Source organism: Panulirus ornatus, chromosome 22 (assembly GCF_036320965.1).
Source record: "Panulirus ornatus isolate Po-2019 chromosome 22, ASM3632096v1, whole genome shotgun sequence".
Classification (NCBI taxonomy): Eukaryota; Metazoa; Arthropoda; class Malacostraca; order Decapoda; family Palinuridae; genus Panulirus; species Panulirus ornatus.
Window position 1 is genome coordinate 12,630,904 of NC_092245.1, and position 17,229 is coordinate 12,648,132.

At 45.3% G+C, this 17,229-nt stretch overlaps 1 protein-coding gene across 9 annotated transcripts in view; it reads left to right on the plus strand.

Moving 5' to 3' along the window:
- Slob (Slowpoke binding protein) overlaps window positions 1-17,229 on the plus strand; it is a 399,771-nt gene that overhangs the window by 258,432 nt on the left and 124,110 nt on the right. Inside the window, exon 1 of one of the 9 annotated variants that reach the window (XM_071676153.1) lies at window positions 9,989-10,743. The exons of the other annotated variants lie outside the window; for them this stretch is intronic. Within the exon in view, the coding sequence (XP_071532254.1) occupies window positions 10,247-10,743 (497 nt within the window). The 5' untranslated portion in view covers window positions 9,989-10,246. Of the gene's footprint in view, window positions 1-9,988; window positions 10,744-17,229 lie in introns of those variants that run through there. 9 annotated transcript variants of the gene reach the window in all.

Sequence of the window (17,229 nt, forward strand, 5' to 3'; positions counted from 1 at the left end):
CAAACGTTCAATTACGAGAGAGCGAGACTCATGTTCTAAAAGCGTTGTTGACAGACGTATTTATCAGTTATTGTGACACAGTTACTGCGAATGTAAAGTATAAATAACCCCATTATTGTCTCGTCTTATTATCCTGATCTCGCTTCATCGGTAACATGTCAGACGTGTACATGTGCTGACTGTACGCCCGTCGGTTGGAGCAGTGAAGAATCTAATGTACATTCTCCAGTGTGTATATGGCAGATGGGGCTCATCAACATCATCGGTTTGGATTAGGTGTATCTGAGCGAGGACAGAGTGGCCCCAGTGTCGTTCGGTCTCGACTTAATCGCATGGTGTTACCGCGACAAGGTCACGCCTGGTCCAGTCCCGGTCGTGTGTCCCTGGACACTGAAGCGCAGGAATGTCATGTTACCGAAGCAGGGCTGGGTTATAGATTCTCTCTCTCTCTCTCTCTCTCTCTCTCTCTCTCTCTCTCTCTCTCTCTCTCTCTCTCTCTCTCTCTCTAAAACAGTCGTTTCGTGACGACGGATACGAACTTCAAAGGAAAGTTGCCTTACTCGATCCTCACCAAGAAGTGAACATCCATCCTTGTTCCCTCTCCCCAGCCCTATCCTCTTCCCTTCACTCTTCCTCCCCAGCTCTCTCCCTCCCCTTCCTACCCCAGCTCTCTCCCTCCCCTTTCTCTTCCTACCCCAGCTCTCTCGCTCCCCACCCTCTTCTACCCCAAGCTCTCTGCCCTCGAGCCGCGATCACACAGTCGCTCCAACAGCAACAGGTCGTCGTCACACGAGTGCGTCAGAGAACTATTTTCGTACGGTAAAATTCCTGGAAGTAATTACTGTTGAGGGTTGTAACTAAGTATGGAAAGGCAGGACGGTGGTGACCCCTGAGGTGGTGGAGGGAGGAGTAAATGCGAGTACATTAGTGTGTCGGGGAACAGAGGGAGGGGTAGAGACAGATGGAGGGAGACTTTGCCTACCGTGTGACGCGGAAGGTGTAGAGAAGATTCTATGTGACATGCTTTATATCAGGTTCATATCAAAATTAAACTTCATTTTCGTTACAAAAGATGGGGCCCAACTAGTGTAAAACTCCCTCGCTTTCCAGTACAAAACGAGAATTACTAACAGGTAAAATTATACCATGAATCAAACATTTGGTGCATTTGATATACGAGAACATCAGATATCATGTTTGTTAGCAAGTTAAATGGAATAATATCGTCCCTTTGAAGCGTTTTTTTAAAATTTTGTTGAATAGTGTAGTCTGTCCTAACCTAGCGAATCCATTTTCTCTCTTAGTGGCGATATGGTCAAAGAAAATGGAATTTATCTTACTGGGATAACTCGGTTAAAGAGTATTTCTTATTTGTCTATATATTTCATATGTATATAAGTTAATTCTAAGTGACCCCTCAGTTTTTCATAAGTAGGATATCATAGAGCCTATGTGTTTTATGACTGTCAATACATATGCCACGTTCGTAATAGAAAAAAATTGCGGATCCAAGCAAACTGAGACTTGATTTACGCATAGTTTTTTTTCTTTTCGAAAGACTTGCTCTTTGTTATGTGCTTTACTACGTCCCTGTTTATCATGCTGAATCTGAAGTTATTCATTATGAAAATGAAATATGAATATGGAAAGAGTGAACAAGAAAAGAAGATGGATGGAGAGTGACAGAGTAAAGAAAAAGGTCGAACGTGAGTGAGTGATGAGGAAAGATTGAAAGTGAGTACAGAAGTAAACGTGGCGAACATTGAAGAAAAAACCTCGGAGAGAGAGAGAGAGAGAGAGAGAGAGAGAGAGAGAGAGAGAGAGAGAGAGAGAGAGAGAGAGAGAGAGAGAGAGCTAAGATACGAAATGAGGAAGTAAGAAATGGGGGTAAAAGATGGGGAAGTAGGAAATGGAGATTAACAGGTTTTTTAAGCTTTTACCAACAGTGTGTGTGTGTGTGTGTGTGTGTGTGTGTGTGTGTGTGTGTGTTTGTGTGTGTGTGTGTGTGTTTTAGCGTGGCCCGACGGATTGCACGTGACATTTGCCCACGTGAAGGTTGGAGGTGATCCGGCGAATGTCACTTGACAAAAGGGGATCGATAACTTCCCCTCGCTCACGGTACGCCGCCAGTTCCCCTCCCCGTCTGCCTAATTCCACCTCGTCTGGCTCACCATCCTGGTGGGTTCTTAATGTCCGAGTGTTGTCATTGTACATCGGACACCCCAGTGCGACTGGTGACGCGAGCGGCGAATTTCACGTGGAGTTCAACTTTGCGGTTCTTAGTGCGTTCTCTTTAGCGTTGCGGTCCGGTTGCCAGCGCGTTCGTATATTCCATGTGGCGGTCCGGTTGCCAGCGCGTTCTTATCTCTCGCCGTGATCCGGTTACCGGCGCGTTCTTATTAACCCCGTTGCGTTCTAGTCTCCCGTCGTGATCCCGTTCCCTGTGCGTTTTAAACCCTGGCTGACCGTAGGTTATGATCTGTTGTACGCTCAGGTAAGTTCATATTTCCCTCCATGTTCTTTAATCCGTTTCTTCATGATCCGATATATATATATATATATATATATATATATATATATATATATATATATATATATATATATATATATATATATATATATAAGAGAGAGAGGAATTCATTGGCGAGTCAGACTTTGAAATTATTGAACTGAGAAAGTAAAGCATCGTTGAATATATTCTCTCTCTCTCTCTCTCTCTCTCTCTCTCTCTCTCTCTCTCTCTCTCTCTCCCCCCGTGGACTTTCCTCCCTCCTACCCTCTCCGTCTAGAACGCTCCCTACCAACATCAAGGGCTTCCCTCCGTCCCTCCGTCCCTCCCTCGTCTCAGAGTAACACTCCTGACCACGAGGAAGGGCTCGCGTTACCAGACGTTTGCGCCGTGCCGGGGTGTCCATGGAGGGCGGGTCTTGTTTCTTCAGAGAGAGAGAGAGAGAGAGACCCTCCTCTCACCGTGGGAGAGGCCTCTCCCCTACCTCTCATCGCCAGTATAGGATGGTTTACCCTCAGGTGACAAGATAACGATTTAGCACATCTGTCTTCATGAAAGGCATATCTTAACACCCAACAAATAGGCGTGTGCTGAAGGTATGTATATTTGCGTGTGTGGACGTATGTATATACATGTGTATGGGGGTGGGTTGGGCCATTTCTTTCGTCTGTTTCCTTGCGCTACCTTGCAAACGCGGGAGACAGCGACAAAGCCAAAAAAAAAAAAAAAAAAATATATATATATATATATATATATATATATATATATATACTATTGTCATATTCTTACCTTAATGGTGTCAATAAGATTTGGTGAGAGGCGTGAGGTGGTAATGGAAAAGGCTCAAGAAATGTGACGACTTTTTCGGGTGGCTGATCTTGCGCGCCATGATCTGCCTCTGGAGGAGGAGGAGGAGGCGGGGCGATGGTTCGCGCCTCCTGATCCCGATATCGCGCTAGATACGGCCGTGTGTGTACGCGCTCCGCCTGCTGGATGATGATAATGCACCAGGAGGGAACTTATTTATGGGATTGTTTATTTTCCATTTATATGCTGGCTCGTGTTGAATGGCTCTTAATTCATGGCATCTAACATGTTCTTTACAGTTCTGTGTTACTTGTTCCATTTTCATATCAGTTTGTATCCTTGTAGTTTGATGACGTTCGCTGCATTTGGTATCTCTCGTTATTTTCTCTTTGTTTGTATTAGAGAGAGAGAGAGAGAGAGAGAGAGAGAGAGAGAGAGAGAGAGAGAGAGAGAGAGAGAGAGAGAGACAGACAGACAGACAGACAGACAGACAGAGAGACTTCAGTTCTTCCTAACGAGTACTTACGGCGAGATTTCCCCCCTTAAGGGAGAGCAGACGAGTAGGTCAGGAGAATATAGAGCTACGAAGAACGAGTGGTGTGTGAAATACATGTGTTCAGGTGTTGTGTGTGTGAGAGTGTAAGTTTGTGGACTGGAAGCCACTAGCCCAGGTGTGGGGGTGAGGCGGAACGAAAAGACAGCCACCTGGGCCAAAGGAGTGGAATTTGACAGCCACTGGATTGTGCACTAGATTATTTACTGAATGATATACCCAGCCTATTTCTGTTTTCGTCTGTTATGGCGTAGATGTTGGGTTATGTCACACACACACGCACACACACACACACACACACACACACACACACACACACACACACACACACACACACACACACATGTACGCGTCCATATATTTGTCCACTGTGTCATTATAATTACTATGGGTGGTTGCTATTACTGGGAAGTTAGGGGATGTTGCTATGAGGTTTGAAAGTGTTCTTATGTATACTTACAGGGACATATGCAACCGCGAAAACATATAGATAGATAAAGATAGATTGATTGGAGAAACTATACTTATGGTAATGATAATGATAATAATGATTATGATAATGATACTAATAACAACAGCATTGATGATAATGGTAATAATGATTATAATTATAATGGTGATAATAATAATGATAGTAATGATAATAATAATGATATTAATAATAATAATGATAATAATAATGATAATGATAATAATAATATAATAATAATAATAATAATAATAATAATGATAATAATAATAGTTTTACTTTTCAACCGTTTTCTATTTCCTCACATACAGTAAAGCCCTAACCACCCCTCTCCCTTTGTCTCTCCCTTGACCCACCCGCCCCAATATAACCCACTTACACCCCCCCCCCCCCACCCCTTGTAGAGTCAGCACCACGCAGCAAGGTGGGGTCAGTCCATGGCTGGTGTTGGTGACATAACGACCCAATCTGACCTATTTATCTGGCTGAACCACCTCTTTGCCTTATGTAAAGTGTGACAGCGGGAGGGCTTCGTCCACTCACCGTCAGGGTACTGCCACATCTTCATCCAATTAGCGTAAATCCCCCTTGGTCCGCCAGTTTCCAGGTTCGCTTTAAAGACAGATGGGGAACCTCTCTCTCTCTCTCTCTCTCTCTCTCTCTCTCTCTCTCTCTCTCTCTCTCTCTCTCTCTCTCTCTCTCTCTCTCTCTCACATTAAAAATGTCAGTTCCAGGGTGAGTAATATGCCACACTCCCTTGGCATTTCAACACCAAACCATCTGTTTTCTAACCAACCCGTTGTTTGAAGTGCTGAAAAAAAATGCCCTTAAACAATCGTAGTTAGAACTGCTAACTACCTCACTCGTACAGACCACTCCTAACCACCCGTACTTTTTAACTACTTCCTTTGTCACTAATTTCTAAGGACCAATGATCCCCACCACACCGATCCTAACCACCCGATCTTCAAACTACCAATCATCCTAACCATCTATCAAACTCAGACTTAAAGACTGTAAAAAGAAAAGGCAAAATAAGTAAATATTCGGTAATGGACGTGTGATCACAGTGTCCTCCAGTCAGTGATTACCAACACACACACACACACACACACACACACACTGGCAGCGGGACACATAGGAGACGAAGGAGAGTCTCACCACACATCTGAATTCGTGATGCTGTAATTATTCCTCTCCACCTCTGATCCAGGTGATTTGATTACGTACTTGGTGTGTCCAGGGTGAAGCTTCCTTCCATGTTATCCCGTGTGAACTTCCGGGTCTTTCCTCCACCATCCTGGTCTTCCGTGACTCCTGCGGACCCTCGTGGTCTTCAGTGTATAACTCCGGGTCTTCTTCCGTGGGCCTTCATGGTGGCCGAAGACCCTCGTGGTTTTTCCATAGACCCTCTCACTGGTCTGATCTTTCATGGACCTTTATGGTCTTTCATGGACCTTCAGTGGTCTTCCGTGCACCTTCATGGTCTTTTCAATGGATCATCATGGGCCGTTTTAGTCTTCCATAGACCCCTCGTGGTTTTCCATGGACTATCGCGGTCTCCACTGGAACCCCGGGGATGTCGACAACAACAAGTTGTGCGTGTGAGGGTGATCGGGAATCGAACTCTACGGTAGGCCGGACGGAAGAGATGAATAAAGGAACAGGACGCCGCCACACCGTTAGGGGCGGGTCCACCGTCCACCTCCCCTCCGTTCTCTATCACCACCACCTGTTCTCCTTCCCGTTCTCTCGCGTGGCCACGTGCGCGGAAAATGTCAGGCGGGGAGCCCCTCGCAGTGCGTGGTGACGAGCGTAGGTGTGTGTGCGTGTGTGTGGGGTCGCTCGCTCCCTTGCCACACACTCAGGGAAGTGTGTATGCCGCGTGAGGTACTCCCGTAGGCCACTCAGGGAAACGTGTGAAATCACCTTGTTTTGCACTTGTCAGTTCCACTGTGTTTAGGCAATCAGGAACATCGACTTGTTTTGTATGCCCTAGTGCGACTATTACGCCTCTTCAATATTTACAGACTTGCGTGCGAGTGTGTTTTGGTCTCATATCTACCAGGAAGGAAGGCCTTAGAACTCTGGCTGCCTTCAGCGTTTGAGGCAGCCTGTCTATGTAAATTTCTCAGTGGGATATAGATCCCTTGGGCGCCTCTAACGTGTGTTATGCCAGCAGAAGAAAACAAACATGTCCTGAGGGTCATATACTCTGAGTGTGGGTGCTGTTCTCCGAGACATAACGGGAAAGTGAATTGCATTCTGATGTGACACACTCCAGGTCCACGTGGGAGCGTATGTCATTATTCTAGACACTCAGAGGAAATAGAATTGTGTTGTGATGTGTTGCCTTCGAAGACCCTCGGGAAAAGAGGGCATTATAAGTGAGAATCCTACATGTATATAATGCTCGAGGACACTTGTCATTTCCACAGACGTGTGTGTATGTGTGTGTGTGTGTGTGTGTGTGTGTGTGTGTGTGTGTGTGTGTGTGTGTGTGTGTTTCATTATTCCTTTCAGAACACTACCACATTACCGTGAAGCCTTCCCCTCCGACCAGTTTGTTGGTAGCGTCGTAACGAAAAAACGTAAACACTTCACTGCTCACTTCCTACTCTTCGTTGCAGGATGTATAATAAACCAGATGTAGAGAATGTATAGCCCAGATGTAGGGAAGATGTATAGACCAACTGTAGAGCAAGCATAGACAAGGGGTAGACATAGTGTATGACCAGTATGTAGAAAACTTATAGCTTGTAGGAAACGTGTAATTTAGTGGTAGATAATGTATAGAGCGAAGGCAGAACATCTATTATGTACGAGCCTAACCAATATGTAGAAAGGTTTACTTCAAAGGTAGAGATGTATATCCCACATGGAAATGAGACATGACCCAGATATAGCCAATATATAACCCAAATGTAGCCATATATAACCCAGAGGTATATAAACTATATCGACCAGATGTATAAACCAAATGTAGCACATGAAACCCCAGATGGCTATAGATATCGTGGCTCGGGTATATACAGATATATAAACCAGATGTAGATGTAAGTCAGATACACGAAGACTGCTCTAACGTGGGGCATCGAGTATGGAACCCAGGCAGTTTATAATGTCTCCTTGGCTGTGGTGTTGAACGCTACTGTGCCTGTCCGTGCCTCTGTGTATGTACTAGCGATGTCTCTTATTTTCCTCGAGTTAACTAAGTCTGGGAGGTTGATGCGCCGATAGATAGAAAGGTTGAGAGAGAGAGAGAGAGAGAGAGAGAGAGAGAGAGAGAGAGAGAGAGAGAGAGAGAGAGAGAGAGAGAGAGAGATCACTGATAGTTAGATAGAGGGAAAGATAGAGAGAGAGAGAGAGAGAGAGAGAGAGAGAGAGAGAGAGAGAGAGAGAGAGAGAGAGAGAGAGAGAGCACTGATAGTTAGATAGAGGGAAAGATAGATAGAGAGAGGGGATGGGGAAGGGAGAATGTTATGTGGGATTGTTTTCATCACTTCACGTATGTTTGTTCGTCCATGTGTTTGTGTATGCTCGTGCGCCTGTGTGTTTGTGCGCGTTTGTGTGTATTTACCAACATGTCCAGTTCGGTGGAGGGGATTTTACACTCGTAGGGCCCCATATGTATTTATATCCATGTGCAGTTCATATCTATTTGAGTTTCTGGTTGTGTAAATCGAGCAAGCGCGCGCTTTCGTGTTTGTGTGTGTGTGTGTGTGTGTGTGTGTGTGTGTGTGTGTGTGTGTGTGTGTGTGTTTATCATTATGTAGCAGGTTTCTATCCGATCACAGTTTACCATATTCACCATGTATTGATGGGGGGGCTGTGACGTAGTGTGATTTTCTCTCTCTCTCTCTCTCTCTCTCTCTCTCTCTCTCTCTCTGAACAACACCTCGCAGTAAGGGGGATGGGCAGTGGGTACCGTCTCTCCCATTCCTTCACCAGAAATAGCTTCCCAGGAGCCACAGGTTCCACGTGTACGACTCGTAAGGTTTCTGTTGCGGGGAGGAGGAGGAGGAGGAGGAGGTGGTGGTGATGGGGAGGGAGAAGGGAGGAAGAGGTGGGAGGAGGAGGGAGGAGGGGCTGGGTGGAAAAGCTGGTTTACCTCCCACCTGACACTGGCCTGTACAACACCAACCCTACCTTTCACACACTTGACTTTTTTTTTTCTATCTTCAGTATTTCCGTAATTCTCTTCGTATTACTTCACCTCCTCCCACCACGCGTATTTCATAATTCTCGTCTCCTTGTTCCTCCTTGCATCTCTATACTCGTTCGATATTCACTGTCGGTGGGCGCAGTGGTTTATATCTTTCGTTATGTAACCTCGAGTTCCCAGGATCGAAGCGGGTTAGTGTGTAGGGGGTGAGGGTTGTGGAGCAGAAAGTAGGTGAAGGTCGTATTAGCAACTCTAATTGACAAGAAGGCCACCACCATACTGCTGCCGGAGTGTATGTTAATCTGTCATTACTCTGCTTACGTACAACTAGCTTATATATATATATATATATATATATATATATATATATATATATATATATATATATATATATATATATATATATATATGAATATATGTATATGTTCCTATGAGTCCACGGGGAAAATGAAACACGATAAGTTCCCAAGTGCACTCTCGTGTAATAATCACATCATCGGGGGAGACACAAGAGAGAAATATAAGTCAGTTGATTTATATATATATATATATATATATATATATATATATATATATATATATATATATATATATATATATATATATATATATATATATATAAAGCATCGTTGATCATCTATGATCATCCAAAGAATTTCAGTGAACCAGACACCAAAAGGTATAAAGATAACAGTCAAAGAAGCAATCAGGATGTCATAGGAAGGAGTAAAGCACCATGTCTTCCTCAGAGATGGTTAGGTTCTCTTCATGATAGGTGGATAGCAGTCATAAAGTGATAGATTATTTCGCGGGGGCACAAGTTCTGAAGCGTCAGTACAGGAAATTTTCCTGTATTAACCCGTTCCTGACCACATCTGGGATACACGCGTGTTATTTCAAGGAAAAAAGTTATGCGATTATTTCTTCATAAAGGGGAAGTTGATGCCAAGCTTTTTATAGCTATCATGATATCCAGACCTTCATGAAGCAGTAGTACTAGAATGTATCCTGTGCAGTGATGCTAATTCTTCTCATGTTCACTTCTCTTTGGCCTGTCCGCACCACACGTATGATGGATAGCGTAGGTCCCAGGACTGAACCTTGTAGTACCCAGCTTTTGACACTGGGTCAGCCAGTTCTTTTGTATTTAAAACCACTCTGTGTTTGTCGTCTGTAAGAAGCCAGTCTGCTATCCTCATCGAAATTCAGTTTCCTATCCTGGACTTTAATTTTGTATCGCTATCTTTTTTATGGTACTTTCGCCGATGGTAGTTTTCGAGTATGTAAATATGTAACATCCAAAAGTATTTTGAGATTCCAGTTATTGTACGTATATAATAGTAATGAGGTCCCTCCTCAACTCCCTCCTTCCTTTCTGAAGGTCATCTCTCCACCCTTTTCGAAAGGTTGACCGTACACACACACACACACACACACACACACACACACCTTAACTAACCACATTTTCCATTTTCCTAAAGCTCGTTGGAAGATTGTCTCTTTCTCGCAATCGTAGACGTGAGTACTGTACTGTTGTCAGTAGTGGCTGAAGATGAAACTATAAAAGCGCAGAACGATGGCGCCTGCGAGCCACACAGACGACTGTTGAAGGTGTTGACTGGTGTGAGGAGGTGGTCATATTGCTTTGCCGACCCCTACACTAGGGGTCTCCTTAAGGCTTCGAGCCTCACTTTCCTTCATCAGAGACCACCGCCTGCGGGCGGACGCATCCAAACCGGCACCATGATGGGCATGTACGCTCAGAAGTTCCGCATGCGGCGGTACTACCCCAGCGGCGGAGATGGGAGAGGGTCGCCGCCGACGATCGGACACGACCGCGTCAACTACATCAACCCGACCATCAACTACAACAAGTTCCCTCGCAAGATCCGGCCCAACAAGAGTCGATCACGCACCAGCAGCGACATGTCGCTCAACTCACCGGCCAACAGGTCGCGCCGGTGTTCCTGCATGGAGAACCTCAACCTCACGTCGGAGCAGCTGACCGCCCTCCGGAGGCACTCCCACGACCACAGCAGGGACGACGAGGACGGCTGGCTCCTGCAGCAACAGCAGCAGCAGCAGACGGACGAGATCCTGCATGCCTCGGCCGACGTCCTCACCAGGATGTTCACCTGCCTCAACACCAACGCCGACCCGCCGCCCAGGGACCCCGCATCATATGAAGACCCCAGGTACTCCAGGTCCTCAGAGAAACAGCAGCAGCCACCCCTGCCCAAGTAAGTCCTAAGAACCCTCATCCACCATACCCAGTTTCCCTCATCCCCTCCACACACCCACTCACCCACCCACCCACACACACACACACACACACACACACACACACACCTGAAGATAATGAGGTCCCTCCCCTAACATTCTTAAGGTATCCCACTCGACGGAACTCTGAGGTACTACCTTTTTACGTGAGTTACCCCAGTAATGTTAGGCTCCCTGTCCGTAATTCTCACGTAGGTAATCACACACAGACTCAGTGTGTCACACATGCTCCCAAACGTTTCAAGATGTCACACAAAAGCTGTTATTGATGGTTTGGCCGTCGTTACAATGCATGATGAAAGTTAGAGTGTGACCTTTTACTCTTGTTAAGAGAACTGCTCTAGTTCTTCAGGTAGAACATGGTAAGATCATGATCAAACTCGGGTATAAGTGTTGCTAAAAGAGCATTTGGCGCCAGCGTTTTGTAATTAGGGTTTTAGAAAAGTGTAGGATTAGAAAACAATGTACCATTGTTATTGATATTATGATTAATTGTATTATTTTTACTATTATTATCATTAGTATCATTATCATTATTATTATCGTTATTATTATTATTATTATTATTATTATTATTGATATTGTTATTATTGTTATTATTATTATTATTATTATTATTATTATTATTATTATTATTATTATTAATATTGTCATTTTCATTATCATTATTATTGATATTATTATCATTATTATTATTATTATTATTATTATTATTATCATAATTATTATTATTATTATTATTATTATTAATATTATTATCATTATTATTATTATTATTATTATTATTATTATTATTATTATTATTATTATCATTATTTTGTTTGGCTATATATAGCTGGAACTCCCTTTATGGAATGTAAAAATACCAGAATTTTGTGGCGTGATAGACTCTGTCCCCGATGCAAACCTGCACTGGAGAAAAAGCTATCAAGCCAATATCTGGGGATGATAAGTTAATATATAAGAACATGGGACGCCATCCCAGCCGGGATGACCTCCGCTCTGTGATCGCTATGGGTGAAGGTATCTCGACCATTAAGGCAGAATTAGCCTCAATGAAAGTTTTCTTCTTTAATTGCTGTACGAGGAAGGCCAATGAGGCCTCAGAGTGCCAAAGTTTCAGCACATGGCATTCATATGTATGCAAAGTTTAACCTTATGTGATACAACGGTACTGCAACGGTATCTCGTAATGGTTACCCATCTCCCCTGTCTAAGTATCAGACAGGTGATGGATGTGAAGGCAATGGGGGTGTGGGAGGGTGGAGGGTAGATCGAAGACTTGTGAACCTCCTCTCGCCACGCACTTTGGGCAACTCCTCCATAAATAGCTGATGGTCCTTTATATTGACACCTTAGGTCGCCACGAGGTCAAAGGTCATTAGACTAAGAATATTGCCATAGTTAGTGGACAGCAAGCCGCAGCCAGCGACGCCAAGTTTCAAAAGATTATATCTAATAGACGGTCTTGAAGTGACTCAAAATGATTCATAGTGCAACATTGTGATGCTGATGTTTAAGTTAAACACGCGACTCTGACGCGCTACTTTGGAAAACTTAAATATGCAGTGTTTACGACGCAGTTTGATGTGACGTGTACCATAATTACTATGTATCATAGTTATGGAAGATACAGTGACATGTATCATAATTTTGTGGTATGCTGTGACATGTATCATAATTGTGTGGTATACAGTGACATGTATCATAATTTTGTGGTATACAGTGACATGTACCATAATTATGTGGTACACAGCGACGTGTGTCGTAAATATGAAAAAGGTGTCCTTTTTGTTATATTTATCTAAACTCTAAACAGGAGACGGCAAGTACCAGTGTAACTAAAGTGCGACTGTATAGAAATGTAAATTGAGAAGAATGCATTAGTGTGTGTGTGTGTGTGTGTGTGTGTGTGTGTGTGTGTGTGTGAACCCTGTAGACCGAAAGACCCGGGGGGTGTGGGGGGAGGTGGAGGTACAGAAAGCTTTGTCTCCAGGAGTGTGTGGGTGGTGAGGAGATGGGTGCGCAGGGAGGACCCCCAGGCTGGCTTAAGCCCACTCCGCGTCGAGGCATTTAGCGTTCCCCGCTGATCGCACGTATGTACAACGTCCTCAGACTTGGTGTACAGACACGTCTGGTCGACTGGTTAGACGCGACTTCTATGTTCAGACGTCACGCACGTCTTTAGGCAAGGCCATGTTCGTATATTGTTTTACGGATGTTTGACTGCCTTTTCCTGATCTTTTTTGGATTCTAAGATCCCTCATCTCCCTCCCTGACTCCCTCCACCCCCGATCTGAAGGTCATCTCCCCGTCATCGCCCAAAGGTTGACCAGACAGACACACGCCCGCAGCAGCTGTGCGTCTGGCAGCGGGGACCACGGTCGTCCAACAGACACACACACGCCATTGGCTAATAGCGATATTTTTAGTCATTGTCCTCGGAAAAGAGAGTTCCTCCTTCCTTAGATGTTGGACTTGATCGCTGGTGGTGGTGGTAAAGGCTGAAGAAGAAGGATCGAGGCGCAGTGTGATGGCGCACGCGAGTCATGCCATCGGCTATTGAGGTGTTGATGCTGTGAAGAAGTAGTTTTGTGCTTTGCTCCCCAGACAAAGGTTCTCCAGGGTTCCGTGCCTCTCTCTTTTCTCCCAATCAGATAACATCAGCCTACGGGCGTACGCACCCACCGGCACCATGATGGGCATGTACGCTCACAGGTTCCGCGTGCGACGGCACGACGTCAGGAGTGGAGGCGGGAAATGGTCGCCGCCAACGATCGGGCACGACTTCGTCAACTTCATCAACCCGACCATCAACTACGACAAGTTCCCGCGGAGGATCCGGCCCAACAAAGGTCGCTCAGGCAACAGCGGCGACGTGTCGCTCAACTCCCCGTCTAGCAAGTCGCTTCGGTGTTCCTGCATGGAGAACCTCAACCTGACGTCGGAGCAGCTGACCGCCCTCGGGAGGCACTTCCACGAGCATCGAAATGACGAGGACAGCTGGCTCCTGCAGCAGCAGCAGCAGACGGACGAGATCCTCCATGCCTCCGCCGACGTCCTCACCAGGATGTTCACCCGCCTCAACACTAGCGCCCACCCGCCGCCTAGGCATCCTACGCCTACCGAGGACCCCAGATACTCCAAGCGATACGAGAAGGAACAGCAGACCAAGTAAGTCCTTGACACCCCGCTCCCTCCTCTCACGTAGCCCTCCTCTCTCTCACGTGCACCAGCACTTACCCGACAAATAGCGGGGCCCTGTCTCAAACATTCCCAAGGTAACCGCTCATTGGAGTTCTTGCACTGTCCGCATATACACAAGTACACACAGGAGGGTACAGCGAGGATGGTAGGAGAATAAAGAGGTGTTACAGTGAGACTTCACGGCGACGTGAATTAGTCCACCTTGAGCGAAAGGGTAAGGGATAGGTTGCCATAACCTTTAGGTTTTACAGTCAGCATGATGACGTCAACAGTGAGCAGTTCTACGACAGACGCGATGGGTAGAGCAATCAGAGGTTAGAAATGAACATGTTACAAATATAAAGAAGTACGCTTGTAGTATAAGAGGACTATATGAATGGATGAAAAGAAAAATGGAAAATATGTAATCGAAAACGTTTTATATATGGTTTTCAAGAAGAGATAGCAGTTGCATCTCATTAATTGCACGTTTGATTTTTTCCTTCTTCTAAAATGAGTGTAATACAGATAAGAAAAAAGTGAAGAAATTGATTTCAGCGTCTCAGGTATTCCTAGACTTAGCTTTTAAAGATGTAAAGGTTATAGGAAGCGTACTTCCCTACCTGTGACGAGAGATTGCTTGAGATATGGCTACCATTTAGCGCTCACCACGAGGAAGCGAAAGAAGAAGAAGAAAAAAATCACTGAGAAGATATATAACGGTCAATCCTCGTGTGGCTGGTCTCCACAACCAAGCTGTGGGAAGCACCAACCAGTCGCATGCCACGGGTTCAGGTGCTCTTGTGAAGAGGACGTATACGGGCAGCTTAAGAGAGGTCGACATGATAACTGAAGAGCAGAGAGATGGAAGGAGCACGAGGACGAATGGATGGATTGTTGAAGAATGGTGATGGCTGGAAAGCCGTCGAGGCGAAAGGCTTTTGATTCCACTCTGGCTGAGGGAGAGATGGAAGAAGAGCAGTACTCCACACCACAGCGAATGGATCCTGTAGTTATGGAATAGATGTTCAGAAGAGGAAAATAATGTTGGCACCTGTACAACACCCTCAGCTTCTGGGGAGCAAATTTTGTAGTGTTAATTATGAGGGGTTTCCAGGATAGAGTGAAAGATATGCATGTGACCAAACTGTTTGTGTTATTGCAAGTTTGAAGCGTAGATGATAGCCGATAGACATGGTCAGTTAGATACGACTGTTATAAGATCGTGATCAGAAGACCTTAAAGGAGCGGAAACATCCTTAGTGGAAGGGTCAAAGGTAAACGAGAGGTCAGGTATGTTAGAGGAGTGATTGCGACAATTAGGGCCGCGTGCTGGATGTCTGATAAGTTGTTCTGGATGATTAAAAGCCCTCAACTCCACCAGGATCATCCGGAGTAGAGCCAAGCTGGTATCTTTATGGTTTGGGCTGAATTCTCATTCACAGAATATTAACAAATGGCGTCCTTACGTGCAGAAACTTCAACTTTGAATACTACAGTGGTACTATTCATAGTATCCTCCCGTGATATCCTTGTCTTTTCTGTCCGCCACCGGTGCGCCAGTAAATGGGTCTGTCTATTTAGACAGAAGATGGTAGACAAGGAACTCCAGATGTGGGTGAGAGTAGATGCACCTTTCTCCTCTTACAGGGAGTAACTCAGTCAGAAATCGGTGAAAACCCTTGGAATGAACGCCTTCCAATCGACGTCAGGAAACATAGGGGTTCACAGCCCCCATCCTCGCGTCAGGTACTTTTGATAAGCGTCTCAAACATGCCCTGGTGAAATGTGATTGAGATCTGATCCCACTCTTAAACTATGGTGAGAAATGAAGGTCTTCCACCAATGAAGAAACTCATAACGTCATCATTCTTAGTTCAGTATGATGATTAGTGGGCAGTATAGCAGTGTTCGACGACGCTCATGTTCAAAGATTGTTTGTGAAGAAGAGAGAGAGAGAGAGAGAGAGAGAGAGAGAGAGAGAGAGAGAGAGAGAGAGAGAGAGGAGTAATCTCTGACACTAAATTATGACTTCATGGTGCAGAGTTAATATGACACGCAATATTGTGCCATCGAAGTTCATGGTGAAGTTGAAGATACGTTTGTGACGTCATATTTCGGGAGAGTTTATTGTTTAGAGTTACTAACACAAGAGTGTTGTACCACGTCTCGTAAATAGCGTGTGATCTGGTTCTTCCCTCATCCTTGTTGGTTGATAGATGGTCTTTTGTTTGAATGTCACGATCGTGATACATCAATAACTTTTTGCTTATTAAACAAATATATTTGTTGTACAAATACCTGTCCTTAAATGTTTCGTTAGAAACTGAAAGCTTTCTTTTTCAATATTTGGGTTTTAAACTAGAGGCAGCGAGCGAGTACACGTCGCCTTGTGACCGAGGCTTCGAGGATCCGACATCCCGTCAGATCAGAATCTCTAAAGTACTAAAGTGACGAGGAAAAATACGTCATAGGTAACGTCAGAGGATTCTGCTGGCGTAGGGCGAAGGTACAGACGCCTGTGCCACCCAGGACTGGGTGATGATCGCGCAGGGAGACCCACGCCCCCCCAAGACTGGCTTATGTGCTCTCCACCATCAGTCGCCTCGGGGACCTATAGTGTCCCTGTCGTGCGTACGTGTGTGCGTCTTTGGGTTTTGAGTCCTCACGTCTAGATAGCCAGTTGGTTGGTCAGACGCGACTTGAGATTAAGACGACGCCCACCTGTTTTCATTTAGCCTCTCGTAGCGAACGGCTGGACATCCGTATCTTTCGAGATCATCCACGTATACCTTCTGGTCTCTGTTGGAATTCAAAGTCTCGCACCTCCCTCTCTTGACACCCTCCTCCCCTGCTCTGAAGGTCATCTCCCCGTCATCATCCAAAGGTCGACCAGATACAGACGCACGCTCGTACTTGCAGCGCGTCTGGCAGCGGGAATCACTGTCCTTTTACAGACGCACACAGACTTGTAGCCATTTTCTTTTTCGACTTCGCTGGAAAAGACCTCCTTTTTTCATCAGTTGCTGGACTTGAGCGCCGCTGGTGGTGGTGGTGGCTGAAAAAGAAGGTCTAAGACGCAAGCGAAAAGCGCACGCCAGCTTTACCGTCGACTCTCGAGGAGTTGGTGGTCTGAAGAGGTGGTTTAGTGGGGTTTTGCCTCCTATACAGGGGTGCCCCAAGGCTTCCGTGCGTCACCTGTTTTTTTTTTTCATAGGAGGGCATATCGAAGGCATCCATCGGCACCATGATGGGCATGT